Here is a 25,960-nt window from a genome sequence, read left to right as displayed (position 1 = left end):
CCTCTCATATCCAGCTAATGATGAATTAACTCAGATATTTTTCAAAACTATCCAGTTTGCATAATCTTTGGATTTAGTTAGCTAGTATTTTAGGGAGCTGCCATGCAGTAGAAAAGACTAGAGATCACTTTTCAAAATTAATTAGAAGTTAACTTTCAGAAAAAAGTGAAAAACAGTATCCAAGCTTTCCAAAATGGGAGAAATTAGCTTTAAAACAAGGCATCACCAGCCAAAGAGACTTAACAGATCTGGTTTTGTGGTTGGTAGAATATCTGCTTTATTGCTTTGGTTACAGGCTAGGCTAAGCTTGTTATAACACTCACTTTCTACATGAGGAGAGATTTAACTTAGGAGTGCTTCCAGACTTTATTTTTAGGTGGGGTTCAATCACATCCTCGCAATTTCAGGTTTACACAATTATAGTTGATTGGGAGGGCTTGCACAACAAACCCACCTCCCCCAAAAGTCACATTTTTAGAGATAATAAAAGTGAGGGGATATGCACTGCAAAGTGTGGGATAATACTTGTTTTGACGTCATCTAACCACACAAACAAATTAGAATAAATACTCATTAAATAGCCAACATCTAATCTTCCTGCAAACAAATCAGGATGAATGTTGAATCAACAAGCTATCTAGGAGTGCCCCAAGTTAGTAGGACTGAGCACTATGCATGATTTGTTATTGAATAACAGAGTTAAGCTACAAACCAAGGGAAAAACCTAGAATAGCATCGCCTAGTATCATAAGAGGCTACATGCTTTGTATAACCGTTATAAAAATATTAACATTAGAATATATCAGTTATATTATAGAAGATGGACAGTTTCAAAAATAGTCTTCATCTTTGCCCTCTATGGCAAGTGATAACAAAATTGTTCTCGGTATAAGGTTATATAGACACGCATATGTTTTTTGTAAGTATAGGAGTAGAATGATTGAATTAGAAGTTTAGCTAGAAAAGTGGTTTCCAAGTGATTGATCCAGAGAAGCTCAAGAGAGTACACCTTGCCTTTAACATTATCTTGCATTTGTCAAAAGAAGAGTTAATAAATATTGATCCTCTAGTTCTCAATTTAAGACCTCCTCAACTTGTAATTCTGATCTGCTTAGCCAGCATTATACATAATGCCTTATCAAAAAATTCTGCTTTAAATCTTGAACACAGTTACATCCAACAACAGACAGTGATATTACTGATTTCTGTCGCATCTGTTTTTGTTCACTACCAAATATGATGAGGAAGATAATATTATTTATTTATTTATTTATTATTTGATTTGTATCCCGCCCTTCCTCCCAGCAGGAGCCCAGGGCGGCAATCAGAAGCACTAAAAACACTTTAAAACATCATAAAAACAGATCTTAAAATACGTTAAAACAAAAAGTTAAAAACATGTTTTTAAAAAAGCTTTAATATTAGTGTTGAGTATATTTTATGAGTAAAGGTGATAACCCTATTGTCATGACTGCTGTAGCCATGTTCTAGTCTAAGCTTTATTTTTATTTCCTCCTTTGCTCTGTCCTCCTTCAGACTAAAATATCTACAGAAATACGTTTCAGTAACATGACCATGATGGAGTCAGATTTGGCATAATTTCGTGCAAAGCATTTTATGGAAGTGCTAGATCATACTCTGGAGGGGAAAATATAGTATGTATCATAACTAGGGGATACATTTGGTACTTGAAAAGTTTGGATAGAGGTCCAGGTTTTGCCATCCATACTGGAATTCACTCCAAGTCCCCCACAGAACTCTACCAAATGTCACCATACCTTGTTTCCTCTCAAACACCTAATCTGTGTCCCCTCCCCCTGCCTCCTACTTCTCTCTTCCGGCGCACATGGCTACACACTACAGTTGGCTAAACATTCTATACAGCAAGGGTTCCCACACTTGTTGGGCTGGTGACCAGTAGGCATTACTGTCTCTAGTTGTTTTCCATGAAGCCTGCAAGTTTGAAGACGTAACTGAGGTTAAGGGGGAGTTATGTCTATGCCCTGTCTGGGAACGGACTGCCAGGGCCGTTGCTATGGTAGCCATCTGATAGCGACTGGGAAAGTTCTAACAGAGTCTGTGTGTTGTCGTCTTCTGAATTATGCCTCTGAGCTGAGAGGCTGTCTTTTGTGTTTATCTATGGAGAGAGATGTACCAGAAGGGGGGTGACTGAAGAATCTCTACATGTATTTACTCTTAAGCCTCTGGCCTTAATGTCTTTCAATAAAGACTCTTAACATGCTCTGAAGAAGTTTCTTGCTCAACTTAACTCCAACGTAATGTATGCTGTTTCACACAACAACGCACACATGCCAACAGTGGTAGCAGAGGATGGTTGCGCTCCACAGCGCATTACACCGGAGTAAGTTGCTGGTCTGAATGGCAGACGGAGTTCCAGAGAGGGCAGCTTGATTGATTGTACCAGACAGAGGTGAGCAACATGGCTGTAAACCTGTCTGGGGGAGGCTTGCCGATGGAACGGCTTAATGAAAAGAATTATGGCAGCTGGAAGCCGAGGATGCGGGCTTTGCTGATAACAGAGGATTTATGGGACGTGATTAAGGAAAAAACCCCGGCGGTACCGACCGTGGCCTGGAAGCGTCGAGACCAGAGGGCGCAGGCGTTTATTACTTTGGCTCTATCGGATTCTCAACTGATGTGTGTGAGAGATGAGCCGTCGGCTAAACAGATGTGGGACGCGTTGCAGGATTTGTCCCAGGAATGGCAGCGGAGGCAGGAGGCGCAGAGAGCCCAGCCGGTGGAAGCTGTCAGAAGCAAGGAGGAGAAAAGTGCTGAACCGGAGCAGGCTGTCGAAAGCAGACAGGAAAACAAGCAGGAGCAGCAGCGGCTGAAGTCTTGTTTTGCTTGTGGGGCTCGTGGGCATCTCCGTAAAGATTGTGCAATCAAGCGAAACTCCAGGGACGGAGGATGGAAGACGCACAGGGGCAGTGTGAACTTTGTTTGTAAACAGAAGTCTAAAGACTTGGAACAAATTAACTTTATTCTTGACAGCGGAGCAAGCCATATATTAATCAAAGACAGGAGTCTGTTTTACACGTCTACAGATGAGCAGGACTTTGTTTTACTTGCTGATGGATCACGGAAATCCGTAAAAGCTAAAGGTCTGGTGAAATTTGACAAGCTTGGAATAATGTCAGACTGTTTGTTTGTTCCGGAATTGGCTCATAATATTTTATCAGTTAGAAAACTGGTGAGTTGTAATTATTCAATTTTGTTTCACAAAGATCAATGTTTTGTAATGAGGGGAGATCAAGTGTGTTTGCAGGGAAGCCTTAATGATTCACAGTTTAAAATGTCCATGGGTGTGAAGTGTGCTGATGCCTTGAGTTCAATGGGGCGGAAAGGGAATGATGGTCAGGGCTGTAAACAGACAGCCGTAAAAGGCATGCCGTCAGTATTCACTGCCCAGATGGAGGAAGTTCACAGAGAACTAGAAGAGCCAGCATCATTTCAAGCAATCAGGCTCATGCCTGAGGCAGAGCAGCACAAATGGCAGCAGGCCATGCAGGAAGAATTACAAGCCATGCAAAAGAATGTCACATGGACATTAGTAAAGTTACCCATGGGTAAAAAGGCCATAGGTTGCAGATGGGTGTTTAAGAAGAAGAAAGCAAGTTCCGGGGAAGTACAGAGGTACAGGGCACGTTTGGTTGCCAAGGGATTCACCCAGCAGCATGGGACAGATTATGATGCTGTTTTCGCCCCGGTTGTGAAACATGAGTCCATTCGTGTGCTGCTGAAGCTGGCAGCGATGCAGAACATGAGTGTAAATCACTACGATATAGGGACGGCATTCCTACATGGTGATTTAAGAGAGGAGATATATATGGAACTGCCTCCGGGTTCTGTGTCAAAGGAAGGGTTCGTGTGTAAACTGCATAAATCAATATATGGACTGCGGCAAAGTGCACGCTGCTGGAATGAGAAATTGGACAGAGTGTTGCATGGAATGGGATTCCAAAGATGCAAGGCAGATCCATGTGTGTATATAAAGAGACAGGGGATGAAAACCACGTTCTGTGCAGTTTACGTTGATGACATCATGTATTTTCATCATGAGCAGCAAGAGGAACAAGAATTTAATGAGCAACTGGGCAGGCAGGTGGACACAAAGAATTTGGGGCCTGTCACACACTATTTAGGCACGGATATTGTGCGTGCAGAAGACGGAAGCATAACATTGAGTCAGGAAAGTAAATAAATCAGATCATAGAAGAATGCAACATGACAGAATGCAATGTTGTGAAGACTCCAATGGTTGTGGCTTTCCAACAGAATGTGCAGGAGACGCCTTGTACAGATCCTGAGAAGTACAGGCGCATAATAGGGAAATTGCAATATTTGGTGAAGGTGTCTCGCCCAGACATATGTAATGCAGTCAGTATTTTAAGCCGGAAGGTAGAGCATCCTTCAGAGGCTGACTGGCAAGGGATTAAAAGGATAGTGCGTTATCTGAAAGGCACGAAGACAAAGAGTCTGGTTTTGTCAGGAGCAAAGACAGGAGGTCTTGAATGTTTTGTGGATGCAGATCATGCAGGGGAGCTGAGCAGTCGTAAGTCAACCTCTGGCATAGTTGTGATGTGGCACGGGTCATGCATTGACTGGAGCAGCAAGAAACAAAATGTGGTTGCAACATCAAGTGCAGAAGTCGAGTATGTGGCCCTATCACAGGCCTGTAATGAGCTACAATGGTTCGCAATGCTCATGCAGGAGATAGGCATTGATATGCAATTTCCGATTACTGTATATGAAGACAATCAGACCTGCATTAAGATAGCCACATCAGAAGCTCATACCAAGAGAACAAAACATATTAGTGTCAGATACTTTCACGTAAGGGATTGTGTGCAGCAGGGGTTTGTTAACCTAACATTTTGTGACACTAACAACATGGTGGCTGACATAATGACCAAGCCTTTGTGTGAGGAGAAATTTGGCAAACTGGTGACAAGGCTTGGAATGAACCAAAGTTTGAGTGAATAAAGTTTTGAACTGTACTGAGGTGTAATTTTGAACTGTACTGAACTGAAAATGTATGATGCAATGTACTGAAATGTATTGCAAGAGGTATTGTAGAAATGTATGACTGTATGACTATGTATTATGGAGATGTATTTCATGTGTATTTTGCAGTCTTAATGGAAAAAGGGGGAACTGTTGGGCTGGTGACCAGTAGGCATTACTGTCTCTAGTTGTTTTCCATGAAGCCTGCAAGTTTGAAGACGTAACTGAGGTTAAGGGGGAGTTATGTCTATGCCCTGTCTGGGAATGGACTGCCAGGGCCGTTGCTATGGTAGCCATCTGATAGCGACTGGGAAAGTTCTAACAGAGTCTGTGTGTTGTCGTCTTCTGAATTATGCCTCTGAGCTGAGAGGCTGTCTTTTGTGTTTATCTATGGAGAGAGATGTACCAGAAGGGGGGTGACTGAAGAATCTCTACATGTATTTACTCTTAAGCCTCTGGCCTTAATGTCTTTCAATAAAGACTCTTAACATGCTCTGAAGAAGTTTCTTGCTCAACTTAACTCCAACGTAATGTATGCTGTTTCACACAACAACGCACACATGCCAACAACACTGTGGTCCACGAGCTTAATTCAAGTCTGTGGCATGTCTGTGGGTTTGTGGTTGAAGACAGGAGATGGCACATACACTGCATCAAAAACCTGTATTGATTTTACTTGTATTTTTATTGCTTCTTTTATTTTTTTTATTTTTTTATATAATTTTTATTCAAATTTTTCCAAAAACAAACAAAACAAAGTAAGAAAAAACATAACAATATTACAACAAAAAATGAAAATAAAATGGTTGACTTCCGATTTGTCACAAATCAGCTATAAGTATATAATATACATCAAACCTGTCCCTTAATATATATACATACATAGTCCCTTTTCTCCATAAGCTGTCTTAATTAATCATCAAATCCCAGTATCATCATTTTATTTTGATCTTTTGACAAAAAGTCTAAGAGAGGCTTCCAATCCTTAAGGAATGTATCTGTCGATTTTTCTCTAAGTAAACACGTCAATTTATCCATTTCTACTAAGTCCATTAATTTCAATAGCCATTCTTCCATTGTTGGTATTGATTCCATTTTCCACTTTTGTGCATATAATAATCTTGCTGCCGTAATCATATATAATATTATTCTTCCATATTTCTTTTCTATTTGTTTATCCATAAAGCCCAATAAAAAAAATTCTGGTTTTGACTGAATATTTATTTTTAAAATTTTTTGCATCTTCCTGCCTATCTGTGCCCAGAATAATTTTGCCTTTTTACATGACCACCACATATGATAAAAAGATCCTTCTTGTTGATTACATTTCCAACAAATATTAGAGACATTACTATACATTTTTGACAGCTTTTCTGGAGTCATGTACCAACGGTACATCATTTTATAAAAATTTTCTTTAAGATTATAACATAATGTAAATTTCAAGCCTTTTTTCCACATATTTTCCCATTGATCCATTTGTATGTTATAACCAAAATTTTTTGCCCACTTTACCATGCACTCTTTTACTTGTTCTTCCTCCATATCCATTTTCAGTAAAAGTTTATACATTTTCGCAATTATGTTTTCATCATTTGTACACAAACCTATTTCAAAATCAGATTTACTTATTTCAAACCCATACATTTTCTTATCCATTTTATATCTTTCTAACAATTGTAAATAAGCAAACCACTGAAAACTATATCCTTCCTTTATCAGTTGTTCTCTCTCTTTCATTGTGTATTCTCCATGTACATTTTCTAATAGATCTTGATAAGTTAACCATTTCTCTTTTCCAGTCATTTCTCTTCTATAAAACGCTTCTTGACTTGAGACACATAATGGTATTTTCGAAAAAAACCTTGGTTTATATCTATTCCATATTTTCAACAGAGGACGTCTTATAAAATGATTGTTAAAGTCTACGTTTACTTTTACTTTGTCATACCATAGATATCCATGCCATCCCCACTTCAAGTTATGGCCTTCCAAATCCAATAGTCTTTTATTCCTCAATAAAATCCATTCCTTTATCCAGACTAAACAGCAGGCAGCAAAATAAAGTCTCAAATTTGGTAATCCCAGTCCTCCTCTTTCTTTAGCATCTTGAAGTAATTTAAATTTAACTCTTGGTTTTTTTCCTTGCCATACAAATTTAGAAATATCTTTTTGCCATTGTTTAAAAGGTAAATCAGAGGATATTACAGGTATTGTTTGGAACAAAAACATCATTCTCGGTAATACATTCATTTTTATCACAGATATTCTACCCATTAATGACAGTTGTAATTTATCCCATCTTAGCAAGTCTTTCTTAATCTCTGTCCATAATTTTTCGTAGTTGTTATGGAACAACTTTGAGTTTTTATTTGTCATAATAATACCTAGATACTTCAACTTTTTTTCTATTGTAAAATCTGTCTTGTCCATTAACTCTTTCTGTTCACTTAAAGTTAGATTTTTCACCAACATCTTTGTTTTTTGATTGTTGATCTTAAATCCTGCTAACGGTCCAAATTCTTTTAATTTATCCATCAATATATGAATTCCTTCCAAAGGGTTTTCTAATACAATTATCAAATCATCAGCAAATGCTCTCAATTTATATTCTTCTTTTTTTATTTTCAAACCCGAAATCCTTTTATCTTGCCTTATATCTCTAAGCAGCACTTCTAAAACCAAAATAAATAAAAGGGGAGATAATGGACATCCCTGTCTTGTACCCTTTTGTATTTCACATGAATCCGTTAAGTCTCCATTAACAATTATCTGGGCCTCTTCTTTTATTTTTTATATATTGTATTTTATTGTATTACAATTTGAATTCTATGGAATAATACAATAAAATACAATGTATAAGAAATAAAAACAGCCATAAAAATACAATTACAATCATTCAGGATCTTGCACAGTGCATTATAATTGCTACAACATGCAGAAACGTCATTAAGTGGTCTGCCAAGACTCTCAGAAATTTTCAAGTGGTCCGTGGGGAAAAAAAGTTTGGGAACCACTGCTATAGAGGAAGTTGATATAAAGGTTAAAGAAGGGGTAGCCAACATGGTGCCCTGCAGGTGTTGTGGACTACAGCTCCCATCAGCCTGAGGCAGCATGGCCAATAACCAGGGATAATGGGAGTTATAGTCCCAAACATCTGGAGGGCACCAGGTTGGCTTCCCTTGAGTTAAAGTGTAAGGCTAGAATAGGAGAGACCCAAGTTTAAATTCCTACTCACCTATGAAGTTTACTGGATTACCTTGGACCAATCGCTGTATCTCACCCTACCCTCCCTCACAGGGTTGTTGTGAAGATAAAAGGAGGAGGGACATCATGTATGCCACCCTGAGCTCCTTGGAGGAAGGGCAGGATAACAATAACAACAACAACAATAATAATTTTGCTAGCTGAATACAGATGAATAGGAAATCTTACTCCTTGGTCAAGACATTTGTGAAAACTCCCCTCCCCGCCACCCCAGTCTCTGCTGCCATGAAAAAATGGATAACCAGAACAGAGCTGTTAATAACAGCATGTACAGCGAATTGTTATTTTTGTTTTGGTGCTCTTGTCGAATATACTTTATAGTCTGACTCTGCTTGTGACAAATTTACTAGGAGCAAAGAGTCATACAGTAAGCAGTGGTGCAGCTAGGGCTGGACCTTGAGACTGATGTCCAGGGCTCCTTAGGCCAAGTGACTATCCAGAGAGTGACAGATGATCATGTACGCAGCAGACAGGACCGGGTGAATGCCAGGGCCCACCAGGCATGATGCTGATCATTTCAGCATTCCTTCTTTATTTTTAAAAACATTTTATGGGAAAGAGAGTGGCCAACTGGGCATGTAAATGGTCATAGTTGATATTTGATTATTTTTACATTGAAATATTGTTATTGTCTACAACAAAATGGTGGTTATTCCCTAGTAAATATGTTCAGCATTAGGGCCACTTTATTCACATAAGGATGATGGTGCTATGATTTAAGTAAGGTTAAAAACTGAAATTTTGCACATGCTAAGGATTATTCATTTTTTATCAGTATTTGTTGGCACAGGGTTTTTTGTTTGTTTTCCCTTACACGTCTGGAATGTAGAAGCAGTTGTAAAGCATGGGATGGGAGTGGCAGGGGGAAGAGAAAATTTAATTATGTGCTTCACAACTGAAGTAATACATATGGCTGTCTGAAGAGGGAAACCCCCATAAAACCATTACGTCCAGGGTCTAAAATGATCTAACTGCACCACTAATAGTAATGGCAGGACTTCAGGATTGGTGTAATCTACTTTGTTTTTCACTAGAGCCCTGAGATCCTCCAACCAAAAATGGAAATGGACTGCCTTCAAGTCAATTCCGACTTATGGGCAACCCTGTGAACAGGGTTTTCATGGTCAGTGGTATTCAGAGGTGGTTTTACCATTGCCTTCCTCTGAGCCTGAGAGGCAGTGACTGGCCCAAGGTCACCTAGTGAACTTTGTGGCTGTGTGGGGATTTGAACCCTGGTCTCCCAGGTCGTAGTCCAGCACCTTAACCACTACACCACACTGGCTCTCCCTCCAACCAAAGCCAGCTTCAAATTAGTTGCTCAGGAAAACAGACACAGAATTGCAGAACAAGGTGCTTAGAGCACATCCTCAGCCTATGAATTTGCTTTCAATACCAGAACTTGAGCTTGCACAAAAGTCCTTTCGCATGCAGATTTACTGAGCCTGTAGCTCAGTGGCAGAGTATCTGCTTTGCATGCAGAAGGTCCCAGGTTCAGTCTCCAGCATCTCCAGGTGGGGCTGGGAGAGTTCCCTTCCTGAAACCCTGTAGAGTTGCTGCCAGCCAGTGTAGACTGTACTGAGCTAGATGGGCCAATGGTCTCACTCAGTATAAGGTGGTGGTTGTTATGTGCCTTCAAGTCGATTACGCCTTATGGTGACCCTATGAATCAGTGACCTCCAAGAGCATCTGTCATGAACCACCTTGTTCAGATCTTGTAAGTTCAGGTCTGTGGCTTCCTTTATGGAATCAATCCATCTCTTGTTTGGCCTTAGTATAAGGTAGCTTCCTATATATTCCTGTTTCTCCAAACTTGCTTGATTTAAACCGCTTAATTTAGCAGGGGAAATTGGCTTTTTTTGTTGTCACTATTGTTATATCACTGGGACTCAGAAACCCTTGATGATTTACTTCAGAGCACCAGCTGATCTACCTTCTGCCCAGCTCTGATGTGTAGCATACTTTTATACTTCAAACATAGGTGCCTCTGATCCTGGAAATATCATATAGGCATCATAGCTAATAGCTGATAGCTTTAAATCTCACTGCTTTCAGTTGGGCTTACCCCCCTGGTAAAATGGGGAGAGACCATAGGTAAATTGTAGAGCACATGTTTTGCATCCAGAAAGTCCAAGGCTGAATCCTTGGCATCTCCAGGTGTTTTTGTTTCTTTGTTTTTTAAATCAAGTAGCAAGTCATTCAGGCCATGGTATTCCCAATCTCTATGTATGGATGTGAAAGTTGGACAGTGAAAAAAGCGGATAAGAGAAAAATCAACTCATTTGAAATGTGGTGCTGGAGGAGAGCTTTGCAGATACCATGGACTGCGAAAAAGACAAATAATTGGGTGTTAGAACAAATTAAACCAGAACTATCACTAGAAGCTAAAATGATGAAACTGAGGTTATCATACTTTGGACACATCATGAGAAGACATGATTCACTAGAAAAGACAATAATGCTGGGGAAAACAGCAGAGAGTAGAAAAAGAGGAAGACCAAACAAGAGATGGATTGATTCCCTAAAGAAAGCCACAGACCTGAACTTACAAGATCTGAACAGGGTGGTTCATGACAGATGCTCTTGGAGGTCACTGATTCATAGGGTCGCCATAAGTCGTAATCGACTTGAAGGCGCATAACAACAACAACAAAGCAAGTCATATGAAAAACCTTGTCTGAGGCCCTGAATAAAATTGGGGACTTCTGGGCACTTACCATTTATAGTGGTATAGTTGCTGTTGTTGTTGTTATGTGCCTCCAAGTCGACTACGACTTAGGGTGACCCTATGAATCAGCGACCTCCAAGAGCATCTGTCATGAGCCACCCTGTTAGTCTGACATTTTTAAGACTGAATGTGTATGTCATTGTCTGTACCTTTGGTCACATGTCGCTGTTATTAGAGAGTGAGTGCAAGGTTCGCCTGGTTGTACCTGAATGAAGAAAAGTTCAGTTATTGAAGTCACATACCTTATGTACCCTTGTGTTCCTTCAGCCAGTAAACTTCGGAGTTATAAGCATGTGCACAGGATGGCCCTTTTGCGTCCAATGCCTAGTATTCCAGAATTCTCATCTTGTAGGAGTATAGAAGAGGTTAGATGAGAGGAACTATGTGCGTCTGTCACTATGGCTCATCCTGGAACTCATTACTATCTGCCATATCTCTCTCCTGAACTGAGCTTAAAGTAGCAGCTTGCACCGGTCAGAGGGCAAGTGGCATGAAATGAAAAAAAAAATGGAAATGGACTGCCTTCAAGTTGATCCCAACTTATAGCTACCCTATGAATAGGATTTTCATGGTAAGCAGTATTCAGAGGGGGTTTACCATTGCCTCCCTCTGAGGCTGGTCCCAGCTGGGTAGGGCCTGCTCAGCCTGCCACAGCTGCACAAGCCAGCCCCTTCCTTGCCCACAACTGCCAGCTGGGGGGCAACTGGGCTCCTTGGGACTATGCAGCTTGCCCACGGCTGCACAGATGGCAGGGCACGTAACCCCTGAGCCTCTCCCTGTGGGGGTGATCTTTAGCTGGCCCTTGACACCCAGGAGACACGAGCGGGGATTTGAACTCACAGACTCTGGACTCCCAGCCAGGCTCTTCTCTCCACTGTGCAATAAATTTCTCCAAAACCAAGCCCACAAAGCCTATCCCCTCCACACAGAAATCAGGAAGATGCTTGTATACATGCTACACAAATGAAAACATTGAGGATCCATTCCGGATCTTTCTCAAAAGTTGGATTTTTTTGTAGCAGAAGAAAGAAAGTGAGTTTTTTTAGTGCATTATTCTGGAATACTATGTGGCATGATGACATTGGGTGGCCAAATAATCTGACAACTCCCTCCCCCGGCCACAACTATACCACTATAAATGGCAAGTCCAGAAAGGCCCTCAGATCATGGGCTAGATCATGGACAAATGGCCTGATAGAAGGTTGCACTGTGATCCTACGAATGTTACTTATAGTTTAGTACTAGTGTGATCAGCGGGATTTACTCTCTAATAGTGAGTTTAGGACTGAAGCCTGAGCTCCGCTTTCACTCTGCTATGACCAAACAAAAGCTTGGCAGTTTCTTTGTGCTGGCATAATAATTGTTGCTTCAGAGTATGCAGTTTTTTAGAACATCTTCTGAGAGCTATCTGCCTGTTTTATTTTCCAGGCCACATTTCACATTTCCAGTACCAGCACTAGAAAATGTGTAGAAATCACACATTTTAGGCCATGGAAGATTCATGAGCAAGCAAACTGCTTTCAGCTGCATTTTTTTCACCTCCATCATCATAGTTTGTCATTAAAGTCAGGCTTTGAACTGAGATTCTCAGAAATTTGACTTTCAAAAGAACATTTTCTTCCTAGGATTCTTTCTGACAGTGGTTATTATGTCCCATATGAAACTGAGGGTGGTTACCAGTTCCTATTGCTTTATTTGGTACAGAGTTCTATGAGCAACATAAATAAGGAACTGCACCCCAAAATAAGCTTTGGATTATAGCATATCATCACAACGACTGGAATAAAATCTGAGTGCAGTGCTACAGCAATGACATTTTTCATTGTTTAAAAGAACTGTACATATACGAGGTTGCACATCCTATCAATTTATCTGATGTTGTTAATAGCACTGTAAAGCATGGAAAAGTAGAGTGCAATGAAGAGCACACAAGCTATCTTCACCTGCTTCAAGGTTGCACCTGTTTCTTGTGTAGAAAATGCATTCCTCACTTTGAAGTTGAATCTTGCATGCAGAGGAATATCAGTGCCATCTAAACCATATTTGCCTGGCCCACTGATTATGTGCTCGGTGGCCACAACAAACTTAAGTGCAACAAAGGTCTGGGGTATGTCTTTGAAGATGGAAGTTGAAGGGCCCTTGAAACGGGTGTACAAGGGCATGCAAGTATGTGGGAGGATAGAGGTGATGTCATCTAAGATGTTTACTTTGCGGGCTGAACTCCACCTAGGTCTGACAGAGTTAAAAAGTTGGGTCAGTACATATTTTGCTACGCTTACTGACAGGTGCAAAGCTTCCTGAACTCCATCAAGAAACCCCAGAAAAAGTGAGACAGTTATTTGCTTCATGATTGGTTGCAACACTGTCTGGTAGGTTTCATGGTTTTCTTGGAGAAAGGGGTGAGTGGAGTGGTGCAGCTGGTGCCTTGCAGTTGAAGCGTCTGGTGAACTTCTTTGCTTTAGGAGCACTAGCAAATCCAGAGCCCATTTGGCAGCACAACATTGCAAAATACCAGCCAAATAAAAGCAGAGGCTCCTTATAGCTGCCTGGGAATACCATAGGATTTGGATTGCTGGCGCTAGCACTTCCTTCCAGGCCTTTCTAATGAGAATTAAATGCACAGCACTTGAAATCTTTAGGCTACAGTGCCACAGGATGAAGACCCCAGTGACGTACACATAGACCCCGTAGACGACTAGCCTGGCTAGGGTGGCCAGGGGGCACAGCAGTGGCTTGTAGACATTCACAAAGAGAGAATACACAAAGAAGTAGACTACCATGTGAGCTTGAGGCCGCCTCAAAGTCAGTTCTGCCCCATATATCATAGTTTGCTTCCCAGATGGCTGGTAAATGGCAAGCCCGTTCTTGGCTGCCATTGTGTTAATGCTGATCCGTTAGATGTACAGCCACACTCATCCTGGCACAGATGTCTTCCCTTCCAGCTCCAGCATCTGCTTTGTGGCTCTCCTTATGTAATAGTGAAGTCACAACAGTTGATTGCATCAGAAAGAGGGCTGTGTGTGGTTATGCTGAGGTAAGGTTGCTACCTTAAGCTCCAGACATTCTAAAACATGAGCCTTAAAAATAACACCAATGAGCATAAATCAGATGCCACTCCCTGACCCCCATCCCCATACAGGAGGAAAGAAGGTAGAGTGCAGTAAGGATACTGGGGGATGTTGGAAAAGGAAAGAAATAGGCCTCCTTCTATGGATCAGTAACAGAAGTGAGTTGTGCAAACATGAACTGTAGCGGAGCAGGGAGGAAAAGGAGATTTCAGTGAGGAATGTTTTTCCTTTCCAGGCTTCTCCTTCCTCTTTCGTACACACTATACCTTTAAAGCATATTGTTTCCCCCTACAAGAATCCTGGGAACTGTAGTTGGTTAAGGGTGCTGTAGTTTGTTAATGTAGCTCTGTAAGGGGTAAATCATCCTAGGATTCTTTGGGAGAAGCCATGTGCTTTAAATGTATGGTGTATTAGACAGGCGGAAGGCATCAGAAAATATACCTGTAATTCCTAACCTTGCATGTTTACACCCTGTCAAATTTTAACCCACAAAACAATGCTATCTTTTCGATTTTGTACACCCTCTCATTGTAGGTTTATGTCAGACTGTCGCATCATTGATAAACCCATCTTTTCATGCATAAACCTAGGCTGTATAGCCTTCAGTACTGTTATTGGATAAGGCTGCAATCCAGTACATGTCTAATCAAAAGCAAGCTTCATTGTATTCAATGGTACTTACTCCCAGGAGGTAAGTGTGTGTTAGATTGCAACCCCATTTGCCTAGGCATACCCATGCATAAAGTCGGACTATAACTCTCCCATGATGTTGCTCGTTCACTCAGAATAACTCACTACTCGAGTTTAATTAGGGCTATCCAAAATACAGCGTTTCGTATGAAATTGTGAGTTTGGGTGCTGGTGGAGTCCTCCCGGCACCCGTAGCCTTTAAAAAAAAATTAAACAGAGTTCTCGTTTCTATCTTCTCGCGACGTCTCGCATACAGGATTACACCGCGAGTACGTGCGCGTAGGAATCATTTGGGAAACGCATGCGTCATAGCATGGATGGGTCGCGTCTACGCCCGCCGCGGCAGCAAGGAGATAAATAGAGCATGCGCAGTTCTGTACTTCCCTTCTACATCGGCTCGCAGTCGAGATGGTAGGTGTTGGTGGGACTTTGAGGGAATGCAATCCGCCGTCATCGCTTCTGTGGTCGCTTTGACTGCTCTGAAGCCTGGCTTTTCTTGCTTTAGGATCTTTTCTGAAGGTTCCCAGACAATTATTTCGACGCTTCCTACATCGCATTCATTAAGGGAGTCCTGGGCCTGTTAACACTCTGGATGGCGCTGGAATGCCGAGTTGGCCTTAGCCAACCTGTCTCGTCTTATCTAAAGAGCAGCTGAAACCTGTTATAAGTATTTCGGCTGTAAGACTCATCGTCATGGCCTTATGAGTAGGCACGCAGAGGATTTGTAATGTTAGGCTGGAGTGCAGTAGAAGTAATCCTAACTTCTCAGTTAATAAAATGCCTTGAAAAATAGAGTGTATCGATTACAGACACTTTCGCAAAGTCTTTGAAAGTAACTGTGCGGTATGTGTTTTTGTCTGGGTAGATCAGCTCCACCAAGGAAAGTGGTCAATAATGGCTTTAAGAATGTCTCTTAAAATTCTAGTTGTATGACGTGCATTGTTATTTGAGGCGGTATTCAGAAGCCTCCAATGCAGGAATGGGGAAAGTGTAGTTCAAATTGGGGCCCATGGGAATTGGAGTCCAGCAGCATCTGGAGGGTTATGGGTTTTCCACCCCTGACTTAATGAAGTGTGAGCTAAGGGATGGGGAAAGCCCCGCTAGGCCTTGCTGCTAAAATCTGGGTGGGGTCCTAGATGTATGGATGTGTTCCAAAGTGTGAAACGTTTTAGGTTGCAATCCAATACACACCTGGGAATAAACTCCATTGAACCCACTGGAGCTTTCTTCTGAGTAGGCATGTATTGGATTACAGCCTTAGTCTGCATTAAATTTAATCATAGTGACTTAGTAAAGTCCTGATACTTTGCTTTTTCAGAAATAGCATTCAGCCTAATAATAACATGGAGTGAACAAGTATGGGATGTTGTATCTCTTTGAATGAGAGGCTGCTGGTTATTTTTAGGGATGTTTTTATGCTCATACCATAAGCACCCATTTGTTTCCTACTGACTGGGATGGGATGAGGGAAAACTTAGAGTTTACTGAGGAGTGGCCTGTGCTAAGTAAAAGCTTTATGCATATACAGCCCTTGTCTGACAAATGCAAAATCGCTAATATCTCAGGATAGGGTTTTTTTTGAAGTTTAATGTTGATAGGGAGGCATAGCAAAACTTAAATCGCGCTCCTAGAAAAGTGAAAACAAGCTGCTCAGGTAGAGGAAGGAAGAGCGGTATACACATTTAATAAATATAAAAGGGCTGTCTTGGTTGTATTTTAGGAGATAAATATCTGATAGGGTTAAGTTGATTATTTAATAGGGCATTGTAACTCTGCCTGCCCAAGATGTAGCATTGCTAGCCTTGCAAGGAAAAAAGGTTTGGACTGTGTAGCAGTACACAATATAAGCACACTTTGGAGTTGTTTCCAAGGCATTTTTTATGGGTGAGGAAAGCATTCTGTTTCTCCTTCCAAGATGTTTAATTTCACAAGAATCCTGAGATGCATTAGGACTTACCCAGGAGTCTCCTAATAAGCAAAAATATGTCTTCTTCCTAGTCCCACCGCAAGTTTTCAGCTCCCAGGCATGGGTCTTTGGGCTTTCTGCCTCGCAAGCGGAGCCATCGGCATCGAGGCAAGGTGAAGAGCTTTCCTAAGGATGACCCCAGCAAGCCCATCCACCTCACTGCATTTCTTGGATACAAGGCGGGCATGACCCACATTGTCCGTGAGGTTGACAGGCCTGGTTCCAGTATGTATTCCTTCTATCTCTTGAGGGGAAGCTATTGGGAGGGAGGTGAAATTGATACTTGGCATTGATATAATGATTTAGGATGCTTCACATGCTCAGTGATATTAGTACATCTACAATATGACACTATTAGCACCTTATTTCAGAAAAGGGACTGAGGCTGAAAGATAGTTGCTTACCTGAGTCCTTCATAGCCAAGGTGAAGTATATATCAGGGACTTGCTGGCTCAGCCTATGCTATATCATCCCTGGTGTGTAGAAGAAAGGAATGAATTTCTCTGATCACCAGGGTTGCTGTTTTATCTGTTTCAAAATACCAGGCATAATAACTCTTGCTGCAGCTCTTCTCACCACACATCAGGATTGAAGCAGTGGGTTCCTTTTGAATGTAGTAATTTTAGTTTCAGTCAGTTATAGGAAAATACAGGTTCATTGTTGTGTTTTAATGCTAACTTGTACTATTATCTGTTTCATAGAGGTGAACAAGAAAGAAGTTGTTGAGGCAGTTACTGTGGTGGAAACACCTCCCATGGTCATTGTTGGCATTGTGGGCTACGTGGAAACTCCCCGTGGCCTTCGTACCTTCAAGACCATCTTTGCCGAGCACATCAGTGATGAGTGCAAGCGTCGTTTCTACAAGAACTGGTAATGACAGCTGGGATTCTAAGAAGTTTTCTGAAACAGAAAGCAGGAATTGTTAAGACAATTATATTAGGTCATAGTTCTTTGGGAGGGATCCAAGTTGTAACCCTGAGCTTTAATCTCATTTGTAGCAAGGGAACATTTGTTGAACTTGAGAACTTAAAGTAATGTTATAGACTTTGTTTAGATTGCAATATGGGGTTAAAGTTTTATGGTGGTACTTGAGTATGTGAACGCTACACATGATGATTTCCTCGACGGGCGGACATAAAAAATCGCCTTTGGCGCTTGTTGCTGATTGTCGAGTACTGAGTGTAGTTGGCTGTCTTGGAGTGGATATGCAGTATGATTTCTTCACTGATGGCAGTCTTAACCTGGGTCTTGGGAAGGATTAGTCACATGATATACTGTGGCAAGTGCCCAGTAATCAGACCAGGGTATTCTTTCCAGTAACCTTCCTGGATTCTGAACTTGGGGTAGGCAAATGTAAAAGTCCCCCTTGTAAATTTTTGGGCTTAGTTTATGGTAGGAAAATAACACTAGGGTTATATTATGAGGCAAGATTGTATAGCTGTAAATGAATTTAAGAAATTGTTTTTGCAAAGCTTCTAAAGTACAAAAGGAAGTTCTAAACCGAATAGACTCTTAATAATTGTTCTGTACAGTGCATATTAATATCCTTTGCATGAATTTGTGGCAGCTCCGCTCAGCTCTGGCAGTCTTGCCTTTGTTTGATGAGCTCCAGGCTCCGCTTGTCGGTTGAAAAGGCTCCTTAGAAGCCGGCAATGAGCCAAAACAGATCGCTGTGGCAGCTTCTTCCACTCAACCACCTCTCTGGGTGGACTGATGAAGGGCTGTGCCAATCCCCATCTCTGCTCTGCTCCTCCTTGAAGGCATAAGTCCAAGAAGAAGGCCTTTACCAAGTACTGCAAGAAATGGCAGGACGAAGAAGGCAAGAAGCAACTGGAGAAGGACTTCAACAGCATGAAGAAGTACTGCCAGGTTGTCAGGGTCATAGCTCACACTCAGGTGAGCCCTTACCTATTTCTTGCAGCACACATGAATTCACTTGAGTGTCAGTGGCCAAGCTGCTGATAGCAGCTGCATAATCCCATTCTGCTATTTGATAGGCTCCACTTCCGGGGGTGCTCCTATCCATAATTACCAGTATCTGCAGAAGGGGGAGGCCACACCAGTTTCTGTGCTTTGCATTGTTCTCACTGTTGAAACTGTGTTAGTCCAGTGTCCAGTCCTCTTGGAAATTGGTGTAATATGGCCTGGACACTACTGTGCCATAAACCACTAACTCTTCTCATCTACCAATCCTTTGATGTGGCCTTATTTGAAAACAGTTCTGTGGGCAGTGCTCATAAGCCAGGCAAAATCATGGCAGTAGAATCCTGGATGCCAGAATGTGGCAACCACCCTGGAAGAATATAGGGTTTTGTCATTTCTGTTAAGTTTTTTTCTGTCCACTTCTACCTTTTATTGCTGAAGGTCTGGCAAAGCATAGTTATTGCACAAAATTTAGTAATTATGTAAACTAGTTGGCGTAATGGAATTTGCTTGCAAAATATGTTTTTAAAGGATCTGTAATTTGAATACACAGGAATTTGTCTAAAGGCTCTTGTATCTATAATTTGTGGTCTTGATTCTAATACATCTAAGAAGCTGTTGATAAAGGCCTCAGAAAAGAAATGTGGGGCCCTTTGATACAATCCCTCAGAATATAGCGACTTTTTAGGCCCAGAAGACCCTCAAGGAATATGATAGTAATGGGGAAAAATCCCAAGTCATCAGTTAAAATTGCAAAAACAATTTTTTAACAAGCAGCATTAGATCACCCTTCACCTTGAGATGATGGAGCTGGAACTAATAATTGATACAGGGAAAATCACATGGCAAATAAGATTAGACATCTTGGCTCAAGCAGTGCAATAACACTGTGTGGTCCTTCAGATGCGAATGCTTCCACTCCGGCAAAAGAAGTCTCACTTGATGGAGATCCAGGTGAATGGTGGCACTGTAGCTGAGAAGGTGGAATGGGCCCGGGCAAAGCTGGAGCAGCAAATGCCTGTGTCGACTGTCTTTGGCCAGGATGAAATGATAGACGTCATTGGCGTCACCAAGGGCAAGGGATACAAAGGTAATTTATCCCCCAGCTAACAATAAGTAAAAAATGAAGCTACTAAGAGTGTCCTCGGAATCCTATGTGGGTCTTTTTGCCTTAGCATAAAGGGGGCAGGGGAGGTATCTTGAATCTGCACTAGGCTGAAGCTGTTCAGTGATGAGGTCATGGAATATGCACTGGGCACAGTGCCTGATACCCATGAGGAGTCATTCCATGCTGCCTTCCTTCTGAGATCAGCTTTGCAACAAATGGGTGGGTTTGGTCACTCCAGAGTAGTTTTTTGTAATATCCCTGTCTTTTAGTTTAGTAATCCTAAGTGTCAGGGTTGCAGAGGCAAGCAGGTTATTTTTTGAAGGTAATTGCAAGGGCACCAGATTGGGCCTTACCGTGGTCGTTAAAACCTTACTTGGCAGTGTCTACACACACACACCCCACACACACACACAATTGAGGGTCCACTCAGACAGTATAGTTGAGTAGTTGTAACAAATTCCATGGCTTTTATTCTTAGGTGTTACCAGCCGATGGCACACCAAAAAACTGCCCCGCAAGACTCACAGGGGTCTGCGCAAAGTGGCTTGTATTGGTGCATGGCATCCTGCTCGTGTGGCCTTCTCTGTAGCTCGAGCTGGTCAGAAGGGGTACCATCACCGCACAGAAATCAATAAGAAGGTGAGAGTGTGCTTTGCAATTTATCTCCCATTCCAGCTGAAGGCTGTACGTGTTCTGTGTTCATGTAAGGTTACTGCAGAATTGTGGATGTATAGAAGAAAATTGTGTTAAGAGATTGATTTAGTTGGCTAGATTTGAGCCCACAACTTGCTCTGTGCCAAGATCTTTTGCAACAATGCAGCTTCATTTAACACTTGCTCTGCAATGCTGAAATTTGTACAAGTATACAGGATTTCATTGAAGAGCAACCCATTCTACTAAAATGCTATATGGGAAGAAATCATGTCCTAAACTCAGGACACTATAGTATCCATTGGTTGTTCAGTCAGTGTCTCTTCCCATCCCCCAACTGTAAAAATGAGGGAGCATTAAGGTCACAAGTCATTGTCAATTCTAAAGGCAGTCATTGCAGCTGAAATTGGAATGATATGAGTTATAAATATAACTTCCCAAAGTGAAACTTGCCAAAGCTTAACATATGTGTAGAAGGTACCAGCATGTTAGTGACCACCTAACACATAAATTGCAAGTTCCTTGGAGGTTAAAAGTCAGTGTTGCTTGGTATAGCTTTCAAGCCAGGCATTGTTTAATCATCACCAATCTCCCCAACATCCTCTGGCACGCTTGGGGGACTGATAGGGTCTTTTCTCATTTATGCATGCTATGAAGGTAAGAAACAGTGGGAGTGTCTACTGCTGTTCAGAAAAGACTACTGCTGTTTCTTACCTTAGTCCAATAACAATAGAAAATAGAACTCTGAGAGTAGGGATCTGTAAGGTGCCAGCTGTCATCACCAGATTTGTGAATACCTGTTAATGTTTCTTTTTGTTTTTCCACTGTTTGTTAAAAATGGTTCATTTTCTCCTCCCCCTTTTCACTTAGATCTACAAGATTGGCCAAGGATACCAAATCAAGGATGGCAAGTTAATAAAAAACAATGCTTCAACAGAATATGATCAGTCTGACAAGAGCATTAATCCTCTGGTAAGTGGCTTTCAGATTTAAATTGGGGGTCGGTATGTTGTTGGATGGAAGCTTGTGTGTTCCCCAAATACCATGTCACAGCCTTGTTCCACAGGAATAGAATAACTTTCAATGCCCTTAGTTTTAATAGTTGCACTGTAACTTTTCCTAAAGGTGCCGTTCAGCTTCGTCATAAACACATCTCCCCCATCCTTCTCTGGCTCTTCATACTTTTCCTGGTGATTGTCTGTGTGCCTTGAGTTCTATCTCTTGCTTGGATAGGTGTGATAACCTCTGGTTTCTTGAGTCTCATTGGTGGTGAGGAAATTGCAGACTAGTAATACAAAATAACTACCTTATACATTGATTTGCTGTTATCATACAGGGCGGATTTGTGCATTATGGTGAAGTGACCAATGACTTTATCATGTTGAAAGGCTGTGTTGTTGGGACCAAGAAGAGAGTTCTCACTCTACGCAAGGTGAGCAATGCAAGGATAAGGACTGATGACATTGAATTTTCTTTGCTGCAGGAGGTGGTGTGTAGCTGTCACTTTGGATATTATAAACCCTCCAATAATGCCAAGGAGCCAGAAGACCAGTGTTTTCTCTACCAGGTTTTGGTAGTATGCACACAAAATAGCAAATGAGGCATGCACACTACCAGCTTCCCTGTGAAGTGTGAGAGTGGGCCCTTGCCTATTTACCTCTGTTGTCCTGCCATTCTTGGGACAATGCATAGCAACCAGGCTTGCCAGCAAGACAGCCCACACACTGCCAATTGCTGGCCTCTGTTTTATATTGTTAGAGCATAACTGTGTCTACTGCAATTCAGTCCTTTAAATAAGACATTATTTCACAGGGCTCGAATATAAAGGGGGCATTGTGCAATACTTAATGTATGCTTGGGTGTGATAATGCATGCCATTAAGAGAGGCCATAGGGTTTGCATTGAAGTTTTGAGGATTGATGAGTTCTAGAAAAAAGTTCCTGAATTAATAGCTTTCCACTCCATATCAGTGTTTCCATTGAAGGTTTCACAGTTGCCTGCGAGTCAACCTTACTTTAATGCATTCCTCCTTTTTCCCCTTAGTCCTTGCTTGTGCAGACCAAACGTCGGGCCCTGGAGAAGATTGATTTGAAATTTATTGACACCACTTCCAAATTTGGTCATGGCCGCTTCCAGACAGCAGAGGAGAAGAAGGCTTTCATGGTAAGAGCATTGGTGTATACCTACATGCTGCATGTAGTCTTCGTCAAATGTGATGCTTTGAATTGGTCCTCTTAAGCACTTCTGCAACTGAGAATCTTCTGAAGTGTGCAGTATTGGAATTTGATCCACAGTTTGCGAAAAGAACCTACCTATTAACTGTTCAAGAATAGGGTCAGCTCTTCCTGCATGGGACTTGCTCCTGGATATGTTCTCAAATTACTTCTTCCTATGTAAGGGCTGTTTGGCGAGGAGGTGGCTGAATGATGCTGGCTATGGTGTCTTAACGGATGTTTCTTGCTGCTTAAATGGTAGCAGTTAATCACAAGTTTGTATATACAAAGAATAAGGAAGCAGCCCTTTGGCTGGAAATGAACTTGCATACCTTTACGCACACTATTTCATATTCAGGTTTTCAAAAAACTTTCTAAGGATTAGTCACTAGAGAGGGGCAGTGGCATGTGCCAATCCTCCTTGGTTCTCTTGACATATAAGCTTTCCCTGAGCACTACTCATGTTTCATAGCAATGTTGCATAGTGTTGTGGGCTAAAAATACATGTAACATGGAAACAGTTGTGTTGATTCCACATTCCATGTGTAAGTAGTATTGACATAGACTTTGTTTAAGCCTTAATTAAAACCATAGTACATGGGAGGGCCTTGTGTGTGCATTTATCGACTTAGGTTCTTGTATAATTAAGGCATTAATAATAGTTGCATACATAAGTCTTGCTGTTCACACTTAACCTCTGTGGGGAATCTGAGTGACAACAGGCACTAGGTGGTTCACCAGAAAGTAGCCATTAGTCCACCAGTGCACTGCTATATACTGCTGCCAGTTGGTGGCAGCAGACTTGAATCATTATGTTGCAATTCATATTCTGTTCACTTTCAAAAAACCATCTGAAAAACAGCTAATTATTAAATGGTTTGGGATGCATTATGAAATGAAGGTTCTGCTGATTAGACTGACATGTTTATATTTTCTTTGCAGGGACCACTCAAGAAAGATCGTATTGCCAAAGAAGAGACAGCTTAGTGTCTGGAATGCTGCTCTGACTGTAGACTATAATAAAGCTACAAATATCAAATACCATGTCTGCCTCATGTTTTATGAATGATGGAAACATAGAAAAAGTAGTGTTGCTCCTTTGTGGGCATAAACAGATGGGATGTTATGGGGCAGATACATTGTTTTTTTATGTATGGACTGCAACTTTAAATTCACTTAGAAGCATTAAAGAGTGGGTGGAACCATTCCAACGACAATAAGTATCTGCCTTTGAAGTAATTGAAAATTTAGGTAGGAATATAGGAAGCTGTTTTGTGCCAACTCAAGACCATTAGTCTCTAGCTAATATTGCATCTCTCCAGGATTTAAGACAGTACCCTAACTGAAAATGCCATGGATTGAATCTGGCATCTTTTGTATGTGCTCTACTACTGAGCTATGGACTGCCTTCTTCAAGTCGATTCTGATTTATGGCGACTCTATGAAGAGGGTTTTCATGGTAAGCAGTATTCAGAGCGGGTTTACCATTGCCTTCCTCTGAGGCTAAGAGGCAGTGACTGGCCCAAGGTCACTCAGTGAGCTTCATGACTGGGGATTTGAACCCTGGTCTCTCTTTGAGGGAGATGGAGTACCTGGAGAAATGGCACTATGAATTGTAATAGCCATGTGGAGTTGTCCATTTGAACTTCATTACTAACATTTGTGGTCTCCAGAGGGCGCAGGAATGTGGAACATGCTTTTGATAACGGGCAGACAAATGTTAATACCCCACCCCCATTTTGCTCATGAAAGTGTTCTGGCTTAAAGGAACCACAAATCGTGGCCTGGTACTGTCTACACTGGTAGATTTTTGTGGTAATGTCTTGCATACTAGTACCACCCAAAATGGGGCAAAGTAAGTTGTCATGTACACACTCAAGATGTTAATACTGCTTTGACTGTTGCTTGAGGAGGAGACCCAGAAGCCTAGAACACTGTTCACGCATATATCAACTTTCTGAATCCCAATATCAAGGTTAGTATCGTGCCCTGGTGTCTATTGATTGAAGGGAAGATAGTTTTCAATAAAATAAGGTTGACTCAAGCTTCCTTTACCATCTCCTGTTGACATTTGTGCTAATGATAAGAAATGGACATTTCAAAGGAAACAAGCTGCCTCTTGTCTTCAGGCTGAGATAGATCTGTAATAGTTGTAATTAGAAAGAATAGTTAATGTTAGTGTTGGATGAAGAGGCATAACATTAATAGGAAGTAGGTTTAAACCAAAGTGCTCCCACTTCAGCATGGTGCACAAAAATTGGGAACTTCACTGATGTGGAATATATCCAGGCTGAAATGAATAGGCAAGATGGAGCAGGTATGTTTAGGATGGGTATACAGAGTGTATAAAATACTACAAACTATGGATAATTGGACAGCATTTTGCATTGCCTATGCTGGAAGCTGTTCACTGTTGTAAATGCCATAGTGTAAACTGTTTGGCTGACAAAAGCCATACTGGCAAGGAAGCAGTTTTCAGCAATTACTCCTCTCTTCTGCAGCCATATTGCATACAACTGTGTGTGTGTACTGCCTGCAAGTCGATTCCGACTTATGGTAGTCCAACACCTTAATCACTACACCATGCTCTAAACCTGCTGTAGAGAGAAGGGGGATCCTCAAGACCCAGGATTGTTGTGGGGACTTGTAACAGCCAGTATCTCTGCCCTTGGTCCTACATTTTACTAATTTTCTTCTGATGACTTGGATCAACACTGTACCATGGCCACGTGACTGAAAAGATTAAGGTCCTGGTCAGGGGCACAATTATAATATGGCACTGATTCTACAGGTTATTTATTCTGCCCTTTAAAAAATACTAGTTAAAGGGGCTTTCCTTGGAGGTTTGGCCTAGGGTCCATTTCATAATACAGCACTGGCTTTGATCAGCTGATGTTTAAGAAAATCTTTTCTGATACATGTTTGAGGCTGGATTTTCGCTACTCCTCAAATCCAAATACAGAAGCAGGATGACTGCTCAGCCTACCCTGAGCTTAAAGTTGACAGAACGCTCACCTTCACAGAACTCTGCTCAGCAAAATAGGTGCATCTATTATATTGCATTAGAAAGGAAAGATTAAAATTAAAACCAATTATATATGTATTAGGTTTTTAAACACAGAACAAAAGATTTATTATATTTATATCAAATCCAGAAGAAGCCCAGGGCAGCAAACAAAAATGCTAAAAGCACTCTAAAACATTTAAATAAAACATCTTTAAAAGCAATTCCAGCACAGATGCAGACTGGGATAAGCCTCTGTCTTGCTAGGATTCAGACTCAGTTTATTGGCCCTCATCCAGGCTACTACCAAGTCTAGACAC

At 41.4% G+C, this 25,960-nt stretch overlaps 1 protein-coding gene and 2 non-coding genes across 3 annotated transcripts; all 3 read left to right on the top strand.

Moving 5' to 3' along the window:
• Positions 1-15,077: 15,077 nt before the first annotated feature.
• RPL3 (ribosomal protein L3) lies at positions 15,078-23,675 on the top strand. The gene is made up of 10 exons (XM_061639161.1): positions 15,078-15,186; positions 16,774-16,966; positions 17,443-17,611; positions 18,502-18,637; positions 19,568-19,754; positions 20,251-20,411; positions 21,294-21,395; positions 21,760-21,855; positions 22,467-22,586; positions 23,579-23,675. Exons 1-10 carry the CDS (start codon positions 15,184-15,186, stop codon positions 23,621-23,623), a joined length of 1,212 nt encoding a protein of 403 aa, XP_061495145.1. The 5' UTR covers positions 15,078-15,183; the 3' UTR covers positions 23,624-23,675.
• Positions 18,449-18,501, top strand: LOC133363539 (small nucleolar RNA U82P). Its single transcript, XR_009757706.1, has one exon. It is a non-coding gene; the product is annotated as a small nucleolar RNA U82P (small nucleolar RNA).
• LOC133363537 (small nucleolar RNA U83B) lies at positions 19,885-19,977 on the top strand. The gene has a single exon (XR_009757704.1). It is a non-coding gene; the product is annotated as a small nucleolar RNA U83B (small nucleolar RNA).
• Positions 23,676-25,960: the final 2,285 nt, after the last annotated feature.

The sequence above is a fragment of the Rhineura floridana genome, chromosome 8 (assembly GCF_030035675.1).
Source record: "Rhineura floridana isolate rRhiFlo1 chromosome 8, rRhiFlo1.hap2, whole genome shotgun sequence".
Lineage (NCBI taxonomy): Eukaryota > Metazoa > Chordata > Lepidosauria > Squamata > Rhineuridae > Rhineura > Rhineura floridana.
Note: the sequence above shows the minus strand (reverse complement) of the source record. Positions and strands in the feature narration are given on the sequence as shown.